The 15,400-nt window shown below is 35.7% G+C and overlaps 2 protein-coding genes across 2 annotated transcripts in view; one reads left to right on the top strand and one right to left on the bottom strand.

Annotated features, from left to right (window-relative positions):
• Positions 1-8,183, bottom strand: part of tbce (tubulin folding cofactor E) — a 12,521-nt gene extending 4,338 nt beyond the window's left edge. Inside the window, exons 1-7 of the mRNA XM_059537307.1 lie at positions 7,984-8,183; positions 7,351-7,473; positions 6,460-6,544; positions 3,574-3,750; positions 2,609-2,694; positions 2,436-2,535; positions 2,234-2,336 (exon numbers count right to left, since the gene is read on the bottom strand). Coding sequence (XP_059393290.1) covers positions 2,234-2,336; positions 2,436-2,535; positions 2,609-2,694; positions 3,574-3,750; positions 6,460-6,544; positions 7,351-7,473; positions 7,984-8,014 — 705 coding nt within the window. The 5' untranslated portion in view covers positions 8,015-8,183. The remainder of the gene's footprint in view (positions 1-2,233; positions 2,337-2,435; positions 2,536-2,608; positions 2,695-3,573; positions 3,751-6,459; positions 6,545-7,350; positions 7,474-7,983) is intronic.
• A 50-nt stretch (positions 8,184-8,233) lies between these two features.
• Positions 8,234-12,564, top strand: rbm34 (RNA binding motif protein 34). Its single transcript, XM_059537309.1, has 11 exons — positions 8,234-8,391; positions 8,987-9,131; positions 9,211-9,332; positions 10,157-10,352; positions 10,445-10,504; positions 10,582-10,625; positions 10,706-10,789; positions 11,274-11,337; positions 11,418-11,460; positions 11,536-11,654; positions 12,203-12,564. Exons 1-11 carry the CDS (start codon positions 8,366-8,368, stop codon positions 12,500-12,502), a joined length of 1,203 nt encoding a protein of 400 aa, XP_059393292.1. The 5' UTR covers positions 8,234-8,365; the 3' UTR covers positions 12,503-12,564.
• The last annotated feature ends 2,836 nt before the right edge of the window (positions 12,565-15,400 follow it).

The following is a 15,400-nucleotide window of genomic DNA, read 5'->3' as shown; positions in this document are numbered from 1 at the left end:
AATTCAAAACAATGTTTTTTATTTAACACGTGTATTTTTACATAAATGTTGTGAAATATAAAAAATTTATTAATATTAAGTTTTAAATATCTCACAATACTACTGTTTTACAGCATTCTTACAGTAATATTATAAATATTAAATTTTGATTAGTTAATGAATTATTATTTAATTATAATTTTAATAAGTTTTAAATATCTCATAATACTACGGTTTACTTTATTCTTACAGTAATATTGTAATAATTCATATTATTAACCATTTTAAATATTTTACTGTTTTTACTTTATCCTTAAAGTAATATTTAAAATTATTAGCATTTTATTAGTTAATGAATTATTATTAATTTAATTATAATTTTAAATGTTTCACCATATTACTGTTTTTAATATATTTTTACATTGATATTGCGAAATATTATTACAATGTATTCAACTGATGAATTATTAATTAAAACATTTCACAATATTACAATTTTCACTGTATTTTTACAGTAATATAATTACATTTAAATAAATAGTGAATAATTAAATTATTTTATTTGTTAATACTATTTTATTAATTTATCATGATTCATATGACTATTAATGTTCAATTAGTAATAATAATAATAACTATATAATTATTTATTCCTTTAATAAGGATTTCACAATATTACTGTTTTGCTGTATTTGTACAATAATACTGTAAAATATTATTACAATTTTTACTGTATTTTTACAGTAATATAATTACATTTAAGTAAATAGTGAATAATTAAATAATTTAATTTGTTAATACTATTTTATTAATTTATCATAATTCATTTCTATGACTATTTATGTTCAATTAGTAATAATAATAACAACTATATAATTATTTATTACTTTAATAAGTATTCCACAATATTACTCTATAAATACAGTAAAAATAGCAATGTTGTGAAGTATTTTTAAGTATTTCACAATATTACTCTATAAATACAGTACAAATAGCAATGTTGTGAAGTATTTTTAAGTATTCCACATTATTACTCTATAAATACAGTAAAAATAGCAATGTTGTGAACTATTTTTAAGTATTTCACAATATTACTCTATAAATACAGTAAAAATATCAATGTTGTGAAGTATTTTTAAGTATTTCACAATATTACTCTATAAATACAGTAAAAATAGCAATGTTGTGAAGTATTTTTAAGTATTCCACATTATTACTCTATAAATACAGTAAAAATAGCAATGTTGTGAAGTATTTTTAAATATTCCACAACATAACTCTATAAATACAGTAAAAATAGCCATGTTGTGAACTATTTTTAAGTATTTAACAATATTACTCTATACAGTAAAAATAGCAATGTTGTGAAGTATTTTTTAAGTATTTAACAATATTACTCTATAAATACAGTAAAAATAGCAATGTTGTGAAGTATTTTTAAGTATTCCACAATATTATTCTATAAATACAGTAAAAATAGCAATGTTGTGAATTATTTTTAAGTATTTCACAATATTACTGTATAAATACAGTTAAAATAGCAATGTTGTGAACTATTTTTAAGTATTTCACAATATTACTCTATACAGTAAAAAAATAGCAATGTTGTGAATTATTTGTAAGTATTCCACAATATTATTCTATAAATACAGTAAAAATAGCAATGTTGTGAATTATTTTTAAGTATTTCACAATATTACTGTATAAATACAGTTAAAATAGCAATGTTGTGAACTATTTTTAAGTATTTAACAATATTACTCTATACAGTAAAAATAGCAATGTTGTGAAGTATTTTTTAAGTATTTAACAATATTACTCTATAAATACAGTAAAAATAGCAATGTTGTGAAGTATTTTTAAGTATTCCACAATATTATTCTATAAATACAGTAAAAATAGCAATGTTGTGAATTATTTTTAAGTATTTCACAATATTACTGTATAAATACAGTTAAAATAGCAATGTTGTGAACTATTTAAGGATTTCACAATATTACTGTTTTGCTGTATTTTTGCAATAATACTGTAAAATAATATTACAATTATTATGAAATAAAATTTTCACAATATTACTGTTTTTAGTGTATTCTTTATTAAATATATGCAGCTTTGGTGAGCATAAGAACATTTATTAAAAAATATTCATGTGTAAGTATGTGTATGTATAAGTACGCACTGTTAAATATGATATAATTCAGTGCACTAGAGAATAAGCACAAAGCAAAACAACATATAAGCTTATATATCTGACCTGAGTCCAGGTGAGCGCGCAGCTGTTGAGTGACAGCAGCCTCAGACAGGAGAAGGCGTGGCTTAAATGGCTCGGCTCACTGGAGATGCTCAATCTGTTTTGACTACGTAGAGATTTTGAAACGGGATTCTCAGTGTTTAAACCCCACAAGCAGACCTCAGAAGGGAATGAAATAATGTCAGGTGTGTTCAGACAGCCTCACCTGAGCTGTAGCTCCCTCAGAGACTCCAGCTGCTCGGTGATCGCCGCCACCACCTCCCATGAGCTCAGCAGGTTTCCAGAAAGATCCAGAGACTGAGCCACTGAGAGAGACTGTTAAAGAAGCTTCACACACTTCCTGTTTGAGAACATCAGTGATGTGTTTCTGAAGGATACGTGGTGTGGTGTTTCTGATCTCGTTCTCTGCACCTGGACCAGACACCTCGCATCTCCTCAGACCGACTTCTGTCAGGTTCTCCAGCCTTCGAGAGCACAAGAACACACGATTGAGATTCTGGAAAAGCCTCCCGAGTCCCTAATAATACAACTAGATGTGCATTAAGACACTTTTTTCATGCATTGGTCAATTTTGAGTTTTTGCTTCCATTATATGTCAGAATAGTGGAAAGAAAACATCCAAAATACACATTTACAAAAGTTTGGGACTTTTAAATAAGTTTCTTCTGCTCATCAAGGCTGCATTTAATTTAATCTAAAATACAGAAACAAACCGTAATATTGTGAAATATTATTGAAATGTAAAATAACGGGTTTCTATTTTGATATATTTTAAAATAGAATTTATGTCTGTGTTGGAAAGCTGAATTTTCAGCATCATTATACATTATTAGTGTCACATGATCCTTCAGAAATCATTTTTAATATACTGATTTATTATCAATGTTGGAAACAGTTGAGCTGCTTAATATTATTCTTTGGAACCTGTGATACTTAAAAAAAAAAAAAAAACAGTATAAACTTACACTGTTAGAAATGATTTCTGCTTTTAAAGAATGGATGCTGTTCTTTATTCATAAAAAAACAACAGTTTCCAGCACCGATAATAAATCAGTATATAAGACTGATTTCTGAAGATCATGTGACAGTGAAGACTGGAGTAATGATGCTGTAAATTCAGCGCTGCATCACAGAAATAAATTATTCTTAAAAGTATATTAAAATACAAAACCAGTATTTTAAATTGCAATAATATATCACAATTTTACAGTATTTTTAAGCAAATAAACGCAGTCTTGATGAGCAGACTTCTTTAAAAAAAAAAAAACCATTACAAATCTTACTGATCCCAATTTTTTAAGTGGTATACAGTGTTGTAAAAATGAATCCAGATCAAACATCACCTCTGTTTCTGCTTGATGTCCTCAAAGCCGACCATCATCACGGTTTTGCTGGAGATCTTCAGCTCTTCTCCGATAACCTCCTGTAGCTCCACCTCGTATCGCAGCTTCAGAGCCGTCACGTAATCCACACCGAAGCTGGCCTTCTTGGGCCGAACGAACGAGCCGCCCGTCGGGTGTCTGATGGAGAACACAGACAAGCTTTGTTAAAGAGATGGTCCACTTTTTTTCTAGGCCTGATTGTGTTTATGGGGTGCAGTCTAACATGTGTTAATGCTTTGTTTAACAGAAAACTTGAGAAAGCCAACCTACTGATCGGCTGCTTAAGCTTAATATCATTTGACTAAATTGCTGAACGCTACTCTTCCTAGAGCTTTCAAGCTAGCACCACCGAACTCAGCCCAGCTCTTCAAACTGATCTGACTTAGTGTGCTATATCTTTTCAGACTGATCCGACTTATGGTTTCCATAAGACTGAAGATTACATTTCATAAAAATGGTGCTGTGGCTCAGTGGTAGAGCATTGCATTAGCAGCGCATAAGGTTGTGCGTTCGATTCCCAGGGAACACGTTAGGTAAAAAATGTTAGCATGAATGCATTGTAAGTCCCTCTGGATAAAAGCATCTGCTAAATGCATAAATTTATTTATTTTAATTTATAAAAATCCCATTGACTTGCATTGACGTAATGTTCAGATGAGCCAAGACTATTCAAACGCCAACATTCAAAATTCAAATTTACACAAACTGAAGCCCGTTAGACTAAGGCCCCGTTTACACAAATGCGTTTTCATTTTTAAAAATGCATAATGTTTGCTACGGTTACGCCTATTGTTTACACTACGAACCTCGAAAATGGAGACTTTTGAAAAACCGCGGAGAGCCAGTTTTAGTTTGAAAACTCTGGGGTTGCGTTTCAGTGTAAACAAACCAAAACGGAGACTTTTGAAAACGATGGCGTGGCTAACCACATTCGCTCTGCGTATCCTTGATGACTGTGTAAACAATAACTCGTGCACATTGTTGTCAAGCACGTAGATGCGTCCGCGATCTAAATAATAGGGAATCTAACTATCCATATCTATGGCTGTACCTGCATGAATGGTCACATGACATTAGTTTCAGGTTGTGTAGTGTAAATGGAGATCGTTTCTGAAACGCAGCGGAAACGCCAGTGTAGACGAAGATCGTTTTCATTCTAGAACGCCACTTTGAAACGAAAACGCACAAGTGTAAACGGGGCCTTAATCAAGCTTCCCTTCTATGTACTATTTCTAATCCATTCAAACTCATCTAATATTTCTAATCTATCTATCCTAGCGACAAGCTAATCATGTTAGCAAGCTAATCATACTAACAACATGCTAGCAGCATGCTAATCATGCTAGCCACATGCTAGTAACTTATTAATCATGCTAGAAACATGCCAGCGACATGCTAGTAGTATGCTAATCAGGCTAGCGTCATGCTAGTAACTTATTACCGTATTTCTCAGACTATAAGTCACACCTAAGTATAAGTCGCATCAGTCCAGAAATACGTCATGACGAGGAAAAAAACATATATAAGTCGCACTGGACTATAAGTTGCATTTATTTAGAACCAAGAACCAAGAGAAAACATTGAGAAAACATTGGGAAGACGCTAAAACAGAGAAAATATTGAGAAGACGCTAAAACATTAAGACGCATTAAAATGCATAGAGTGCCCTCTCGCAGCTGCAAAGGTGATGTTTTCTCTTGGTTCACCTCTCTTGGAACATGTCAAATTCATTTTGACAAATAAGTCGCACCTGACTATAAGTCGCAGGACCTGCCAAACTATGAAAAAAAGTGCAACTTATAGTTCGGAAAATACAGTAAACATGCAAGCAACATGCTTATCATGCTAGGAACATGCTAGTACCATGCTAATCATTCTAGAAACATGCCAACGACATGCTAGCAACTTGCTAATCATGCTAGTGACATGCTAGTAGCATGCTTATCATGCTAGAAACATGCTAATAGCATGCTAATAATACTAGAAACATGCTAGCAACATGTTAATAAGGCTAGAAACATGTCAGCGACATGCTAGCAACTTGTTAATCATGGTAGTGACATGCTAGTCACTTGCTAATCATGCTAGCAACATGTTAGTAGCATGATAATCATGCTAGACATGTTATCAACATGCTAATCATATGCTAATCTTGCTAGCAACATGGTTATCATGCTAGAATCTAATCTATCTAATATTTCTAACTTTAACAACTGCTTTAAAGTTTCAGACTAGGCTTTCTCAAGCAAACATGAAGTTTGTCTTGATAAACCTTTTTATCTAGTTTACCTTTATTCTACACCCTTCTCTGATAAACATGCCGATAAGTTCCTGCTTTTATGAAGCCCCTCCCTCAGAAATAAGCGATGGGCTCTGATTGATTAGCTGGCTCAGTGTGTAGTGATTGGCTAAACCGCTGCTTTAGAACATTGATTGTTTAGCTTGTAAATGCATTAGTCGTTAGAAGACAGAATCACATTCATATATGAATGTTTTTTTTCATGCATTCACTCCAAGACGGCATAGCAACAACTCGTCCTCTTCTCTAAAGCAGTGCAGCATGGCCCCGCCCCCTTTGCCGCATGTTCCCGGGGGCAGGGTTTATCTATATTTCGGTGTTTGTTTAATGTCACGAACCCAGGAAGCAACTCGTTGTAGTCCCTACCAGCTGTTTCTGTAGGCATTAAACTGCCATAATTTTAAAAGATATCTCTGTTTGCTTTGAACGTTTAGCGCCGCAACTTTGCAGATGTTGTTTATGCTCAAACAGCTAAAAGTGAAATCGCAATCAACCTCCCATTTAAAATGTATATCACTGATTGTAACTGTTCGGTTGCTGATGAGCACCTGCAGGTGAAGTATCGCACTCCTTCATGACTCCCGTCGTGTTTTCCTCTCTCTGGATCATCCCACTCCACTCCCAACCACAGTCCTGCAGACATCAAACCGATTATGAACAGAACCAAACCTCATACACTATATTGCCAAAAGTGTTGGCACCCACTTCTAATAAACAAGTTTGATGACTTTAGTCATTGATGACTAAGTCAAATCTTAATGTTTAAGCATATGATGATATTCTAGGGAACTGTGCTTTTTAATTTAATAGCAACAGATTGGACAAAACCCTATTCTATTCTAAAAATGCCTCTGTGTCTAAACAAATGATTGATTGAGTTTGAGTCAGTGTGGAAGAACTTTACTGGTCTGCTGTCAATTTAAATGCAGACTTTGAGCTCATTAGCAAACACCAATAACTTACATACTGTATGGGTGAATTCATTTTAAAAACATCCAAACTGTTGTAACAGAAATGGAAATACAGTTATTAAATGCATGAATTATGTTTCCATCTTTGTTTTGGAAGTGCCTTTTTCTGTTCTAAAGAAGGAATAATTCTGTTCCAATACTTTTGTCCATATAGTGTATATACAAGTCATTGGTGTTTCCTGATGAGTTTTTGACTCAATGTCTTTATATAAAGTCACAACAGACCAGTCAAGATGTTCCACACTGACTCAATCAATAATTTCTTTCTGAACCTTGCCTTAGACACAAATGCATTGTTAGAATACTACCGTTGCTATAAAATTAGAAGCACATAACTCCCTAGAATATCATTATAGGCTGAAACATTAATATTTGTACTCATGGAAACGACTAAATCAGTCAAACCAGTTCTTTAGAAGGGGGTGCCAATACTTTTGAAAATATAGTGTTTAAAGCTAAATGACTGACCTGTGGTGGGAAGAACTGGACCAACATAACAGACAGTTCCTCTCTCTCCATCACAGCTCACCCGTCTGCCCACAGCATCCTCCAACACCTCCTGAGCCTTCATCATCTGATGATGATGATGATCTGTATCAATCACGGAGGAAACCAGAGAAATCTAAATCTAAACAGCTTTTTACACATCACGATCATGGAACCAAATGTAACATATATTACTATACTAACAGACCTTGGAAAATAGTAAAACGACATAAAACGATTAAATTGTAATAATATTGGAACTCATATCATATAAAATTGACTGCAGAACATAAAATGACATAGATGTACAGGGAAATCACTATTATAACACATATGAAAGAATTACATAGGGAAAAAAATAAAGAAAGATACACAAGCATACAAAAATACACATATAGAGTAGAAAAGCGTAATATGGAAATTAAATCACATTTTTAAATAAACCCATTACATTTACGTTACATATATATGCGAGCGACGTATGCAATGACAGGCTCGTGTTTCTATATATTACATAATCTTTATAACATTCTCTATACGCAGAGACAAGAAGAACAGTGAATTATAAACGGAATAATTTAATAACAGAATGAAATGTTCCTGCATCATTCATACCTACAGAACCGGCAACAGGAAGTGACGTCATGAGGTCCCGCGCCGATGAGAAACAAACTGCGTCCTCAGGAGCGCTGCTATTATTACGCGAGATATTACGCGTGTTTCATTCAAATGAGTGATGAAACAATCCGTAAACCCTCTTTTTATATTTAAACCCGTGTTTTGTGATATGTTTATCGAGGCGAGTCTCTCGAATGAGAATGATTCCGCGTCAGGAACCGATGATCAGTATTTGTGGGTTCCAGGGGGCTAGTGAACTCTGCGCACACGCGTGTGAGCTTAGTAAACGTGTTTGCGTGCGAAGTTTCAGCGTTCAGCGCGTGGACATTTCTTAAATATCTGACAGATCATTACACAGACACGCGTTCTGAGTGACATCATGAAGAAGAAGCAGTCTGTAAAGAGGTTAGTCTTCATCGATAATATAATCTACAACATGTTACAAAATAAACATCAGATGGTTGAAAGCTGCTAAGCGGTGTGTGTGTGTGTGTGTGTGTGTGTGTGTGTGTGTGTGTGTGTGTGTAGATATACGTGTTTGTGTGTGTGTATATCTAGATATACGTGTGTGTGTGTGTGTGTGTGTGTGTGTGTGTGTGTGTGTATCTAGATACACACACACACACACACACGCGTATATCTAGATACACACACACACACACGTATATCTAGATATACGTGTGGGTGTGTGTATCTACATATACGTGTGTTTGTATCTACATATACAAGTGTGTGTGTGTGTGTTTGTGTGTGTTTGTCTACACATACATTTATTTGCCAAATAATGTACATGGCATTTGAGAATGTGTGTGTGTGTATACAGTTACCAAAGAATATGGATGTTACTGAAAGGTTCTTCAATGAATAACATTGCAATATCATCCTAAAATCCAAAATAACATGGTATCAGCATAGTCCTTTTTTTGTTAGTGTATTGTGGGAGGCAGATGTTATTTTTCTGGTGTCTGATCTGTGTTGTTGTTGTTGTTGTTGATGATAGTGGAGATGACGGAGATGCTGGAGATTACACGGTCGGTCAGGTGTCCAGCAGCCTGTTCCCAGAAAAACAGCAAACTGGAGCTTTATCATCTTTATTCTCCTCCGCATCATCTGCAGATGCTTTAGTCTTCATTCCTGCACCGAAGGTACATCTATCAGATGAGAAACATGAGTGTGTGTTTGTTTTGGTCCTAATGCTGGTTCTTCCGTGTGTCTTCTCATCAGACTGAATCTAAAGTCACACCGTCTGATAGCACTGATGTCAAAGGTCAGGGGCACGTTCAGAAACAGAAATCGAAAAAGACTCCAAAGACGCTCTCGGCGGGTGAGAAGAAGCTACAGGACAGGTCAGTGATTCAGCTCTGAAACACACTTCTGAGACTGGATCAGACAGATCTGTGTGTCCTCACAGTGACGGAAACCTGCTACTAAAGCCTTCTTTCTTGACTTCAATCAAACAGTGGAAGTTAATAAAACCTCATGGAAGTATGTTTAAAGAGTACAATTTCTGAGCACTTATGTTCAGCTTTAGTATATGTAAAGTAAAGCTTGCTTGCAAAACAAAACGATGTGTGTATTATTTTTAATTAAATCATAAATTGCGCTGAATGATTAGTTAGCATATAAGTCAGTTCATAATATATATATATATATATTTTTTTTTTTTGTAATTTTAGGCAGGCAAGTTTATGTAGCATATCTTTGCATGTTAGCATATTTAATTTAGCATATTTAATTTAATTTAGCATATTACCATTTTACAATGGTAATTAAAAGCAGTAAAATAATCATTTTAAAAAATCACAACAATTAAACGGGGAACTTGCAAGTTTAATTATTTAAAAATTTTGAAAAATATTAGAATTATTATACATAAAATACAGTGCAAATATTATTTTTTTTAGAATCTAATTTAGGAAAAATAATTGCATAATAGTGCAAATAATGAAATTTAAATATATATGCATATAAGTGTTTTATTTTTTTATCATTCTCTTTTTACATTTTTTTATTATTATTATTTTTATTATTTCTGTATATCGGACCTTATCTCATTCTGAAATAATAAATGTAAAAATATTTAAATTGTTTAAATTAATTCATGCATTTTAGTGATTTAAAAAAATGAGGTAATCAACTGAAAATGAAATCGAGATGTTGCTATCCACAGAGAGAGCGCTCTACAGAATGCAGATGATGAAGGACAAACAAGTCTAAAGAAAGTCAAACTCAAGCGCACCGATGAAACGACAGAAGAGGAGCGGCCCGTCAAACACAGAAGGACCGTAAAGAACATGGCAGAGGAGCGTATCAAATTGAAACGAACGGTGTTTGTGGGAAATCTGCCTCCCAGCTGCACCAAGAAGGTGCTTCAGTTAAAACACACAACTTTAAGAGCAATCGTGAATCTTCCCTGACGGTTCCACTGAAGACTAGTGTGTTGTGTTTTGTTCTGCAGATGCTTTTGTCTCTGTTCAAGCGAGCTGGAGCCATCGAGTCGGTCCGCTTCCGTTCAGTGGTGCGTCTTCTGCTCGACTCATTATCTTAATTAATTGTCGGATCGCTAGTTTGAGCTTTAATGGAAGTGTTTTGCAGGTGCAAGAAGACCCAACTATGTCCCTTAAAGTGGCAGCTATCCAGTGAGTGTAGCGTCCAAATATTGAAGAGTCTGATGAGATTCATTGTTATTAATCTACTGAGCTTGTCTTTCCATTTCTAGGAGGAAAGTTCATCCCAAAAAACAGAATATTAACGCTTACATCGTCTTCAAAGAGGAGGAAACAGCAGCCGGCGCTCTGAAATGGTACACGGTTGTGATTCTTCATCAGGATTGGAGATATGTAGCATTGCTTATCATTGGAGTGGATGGGTGCCGTCAGAACGAGAGTTTAAAAACATCACAATAATCCACAGCACTCCAGTCCATCAGTGAACATCTGGAGAAGACAAAAGATGAAACACATCCAGCATTAAGATGATTTTAACTCAAACACATAGAGTCTATAATCCATAATAACACTTCCTCCAGTGAAAAAGTGCATCTGCTGTTGTCTCTCACAGATTTGTTTAGAGCTGTTTAAACGCTGCTTGATCTGTGCAGATTTCTCTCCTGATTCAGACCAGAACACTTTTTCACTGGAGGAAGTGATATTATGGATTATAGACTATGTATTTGAAACGTCTTAATGCTGGATGTGTTTCATCTTTTGTCATCTCCAGATGTTCACTGATGGACTGGAGTGCTGTGGATTATTGTAATGTTTTATTATTTTTTATTTCTCGTGCAGGAATGGGCAGGAGATTCAGCCGGGGTTTCATATCCGAGTAGACCGTGTCTCTCAGCACAGTGGAGTAAGTCATTAATAATGTTGTTAACATAATTCAGCTGATTTGGAATGCGTTTATATAATCAATATTTTTGTTTTCCACAGCATGATCATAAGAGGTCCATATTTGTGGGGAATTTACCGTACGGTGAGTCACGGTGTTCGGAAATCTCTGTATCTACTGTGACGCCACAGTTTCTCTTATGCACACTTTGTTTGGCAGATATAACGGAGCGACCGTTGCGTGAACACTTCGAGGATTGTGGGAATGTGGAGGCTGTGCGTTTGGTGCGAGATCGAGAGTCTGGGATGGGGAAGGGCTTCGGATACGTCCTGTTCGAGGTATGTGTCATATATGTGACCTAAGGGTCAGTTTTTTGACCTTTTACGTAGACTTTATTCTCGAAACATTTCGACTTTGTTCGCATAATATTTCAACTTTATTTGCATAATATTTCAACATTATTCTTGTAATATTTCGACTTTAATCTTGTAATCTTAGATTTTTTTTCAACATGGCACTAAAGCTAATTTTTTTTGTCTTTATTCTTGTAATATTTAGACTTTATTTCGCGTAACATTTCGACTTTATTCATGTAATATTTCGACTTTATTCGCGTAATATTTAAACTTTATTCGCGTAATATTTCATCATTATTCTCGTCATATTTCGACTTTAATCTTGTAATTTTAGGATTTTTTTTTTTTTCAACCTGGCACTAAAGCGCCATTGTAAAAAAAAAAAAAAAAGAATTGTCCCATTTAAAAAAATAAACATTTATATGTCAGGCTTTACAGGGTTCCAATTCATGTTAAATGATTTCATACATAGTATTTAATAAAGTATGCAAATGTTGTAAAACCCACTGAAACTTTTCCTTCTGCTTCAGAGCCCAGATTCGGTGATGCTGGCACTGAAACTCAACAGCTCCAAATTACTAGATCGAAACATCAGGGTGAAGCGATCGGTGAAGAAGGAAAAAGTGAAGAAAACCCCTCCAGGACGACCTTCAGGAGTCAAAGGGTCAAAGCAAGACGTCAGAGATAAGAACTTTAAGACGAATCCTGGCAAGAAACAAACACCAGCTTCATCGTTCAAAGGAGAGATGGCAGATCCTATGGCTAAGAGAGGCAAAGGACTAAAAAAGAAATTTAAGCACAAGAAAAAGAATCCTAATGTTCATATTTAATGCCTGTACTTATATTTTAAGTCTGGTGTTATGTCACAAGTAAAAATGTGATTAAACCCTTATGTTTCTGTCTGTTTTATTTAAATTTTTATAACTAATAAGATATGTTAATTTCCATTTATTCCTCAGTTGATGCGTAAAACCTATGCGTAAAACTACAAGTAACTCGCGGAGGAAGATTGTTTTGGTCGTCACGTGGGTTGCGCTTAGGCTTCCGCGATTCGCGCGGATGAATCTGATGTTTACATGAATAATTTATCAGCACGAATCAAACTAATGACATCGAAAGGAAGACGGAAAACTTCTGATAATGTAAGGTAAGAGCTTATATGACGCTTTTTGACTTGCTGAAATTAAGTGTCTTAAAATAATGTTGCAAAAGTTAGCAACACTTGACATAGGCCGATCGCAAATCATTTGATTCAGATCGGGACTTCGGAACATCGTGAATCATTGATTCAGATCGGGACTTCGGAGCATCGTGAATCATTGATTCAGATCGGGACTTCGGAGCATCGTGAATCATTGATTCAGATCGGGACTTCGGAGCATTTATTGCGAATCATTTGATTCAGATTGGGACTTCGGAGCATCGTGAATCATTGATTCAGATCGGGACTTCGGAGCATTGCGAATCATTGTTTCAGATCGGGACTTCGGAGCATGAATCGCGAATCATTTCAGATCGGTACTTCGGGGCATGTATCGCGAATCATTTTATTCAGATTGGGACTTCGGAGCATGAATCCCGAATCATTTGAGTCAGTTCGGGAGTTCGGAGCGGGATCGCGAATCATTTGATTCAGATCGGGACATCGGAGCATCGCGAATTTCAAATTAATTATTGCACTATTAATCAAGGTGTAAGCACGGCTTTTGCATATTCCACAAGGATTTCATAAAGGGTCATGATGGACGTGTAATGCACGTGTAAAAGACGTCAAATAGTGACGTCCTCTCACAACACGGGTAAATATTGAACTACACGCAGCTAAAAGAAGTATCTGAATGCATTTTAGGAAATGTTCTGTGTTACATATTGATGCCGTCCTACCGCGACTATTTTTGGCCGGGCACACGACGTCGCCATCGGACCAATGTTTGCTGGGTAGCATCTGAACAATTCTAGAAAAGTTTGAAAACATTTCACACGTGTTTTAGTGCTTTACCAGGCTACACAATGAGTCTATACAGTTAGCATGATTTTAGCTCTTAACTGCTGGATCATGCTAGTTTTTCAAACTTGTGGGTATGGGGTGATTTGTGCCAAAGGGCCTGGGTTAAGTTGTGCCAGTGGCACAACTCACCCCCACTTATGATTATTTTCAACACATTATTAATTTGTAATTGTACATTGCATTCTTGCATTTTATCGCTTAAACTATGTGGCATTCTACATTTTAGACGAAAACCCATTATGCCACGCACTTATAAACAGAAGACAGACAGGGCTTCAACTGCTATTGTGGAGTTGGACAGAGCAGTGAAAGAGATGCAACAGGGAAAAACCATATGGGTCATCATTGATCATTGATTCAGATCGGGACTTCGGAGCATCTTGAATCATTGATTCAGATCGGGACTTCGGAGCATCGCGAATCATTTGATTCAGATCGGGACTTCGGAGCATCGCGAATCATTTGATTCAGATCCGGATTTCGGAGCATCGCGAATCATTGATTCAGATCGGGATTTCGGAGCATCGCGAATCATTTGATTCCGATCGGGACTTCGGAGCATCTTGAATCATTGATTCAGATCGGGACTTCGGAGCATCTTGAATCATTGATTCAGATCGGGACTTCGGAGCATCGCGAATCATTTGATTCAGATCGGGACTTCGGAGCATCGAGAATCATTTGATTCAGATCGGGATTTCGGAGCATCGCGAATCATTGATTCAGATCGGGACTTCGGAGCATCGCTAAGATTCAGATCGGGATTTCGGAGCATCGCGAATCATTGATTCACATCGGGATTTCGGAGCATCGCGAATCATTGATTCAGATCGGGACTTCGGAGAATCGCGAATCATTGATTCAGATCGGGACTTCGGAGCATCGCGAATCATTGATTCAGATCGGGACTTCGGAGCATCGCGAATCATTGATTCAGATCGGGACTTCGGAGAATCGCGAATCATTGATTCAGATCGGGACTTCGGAGCATCGCGAATCATTTGATTCAGATCGGGACTTCGGAGCATCGCGAATCATTTCGATCGGGACTTCGGAGCATCGCGAATCATTTGATTCCGATCGGGACTTCGGAGCTTTTTTTATTTTTTATTTATTATTAAACTATACAAACATTAAAACATTAATACAGTACACTTAAAATAATAAAGTCAAAAAACAACAATACACACAGATTTGTTTGTTATGCCAGGGTAACAACAAGAAAAACGAGGTAATAAAACTACATCTTAAGAAGACACAAAGGACGAATATAAAGAGACTGTTTTCATAGCTTTCAAATTAACAGAACTTCGGATAGTTTCCACATGCTTGTCCAAGTCCAATTTGGATAGAGAAAAAAGAGGTTTAGAGCCAGCCCAGCAAACATTGGTCCGACGGCGACGTCGTGTGCCCGGCCAAAAATAGTCGCGGTAGGACGGCATAAATCGGTAGAAATATGTAACACAGAACATTTCCTAAAAATGCATTCAGATATGTTTGTACATGTCTATAGTTCTATGGGGTTGCATGTATAATTGTTACTTTGACTTTTAGCTGCGTGTAGTTCAATATTTACCCGTGTTGTGAATCGGTTGTGAGATGACGTCACTATTTGACGTCTTTTACACGTGCATTACACGTCCATCGTGACCCTCTATGAAATCCTTGTGGAATATGCAAAAGCTGTGCTTACACCTTGATTAATACTGCAATAATTAAA

The sequence above is a fragment of the Carassius carassius genome, chromosome 44 (genome assembly GCF_963082965.1).
Source record: "Carassius carassius chromosome 44, fCarCar2.1, whole genome shotgun sequence".
Classification (NCBI taxonomy): Eukaryota; Metazoa; Chordata; class Actinopteri; order Cypriniformes; family Cyprinidae; genus Carassius; species Carassius carassius.
Note: the sequence above shows the minus strand (reverse complement) of the source record. Positions and strands in the feature narration are given on the sequence as shown.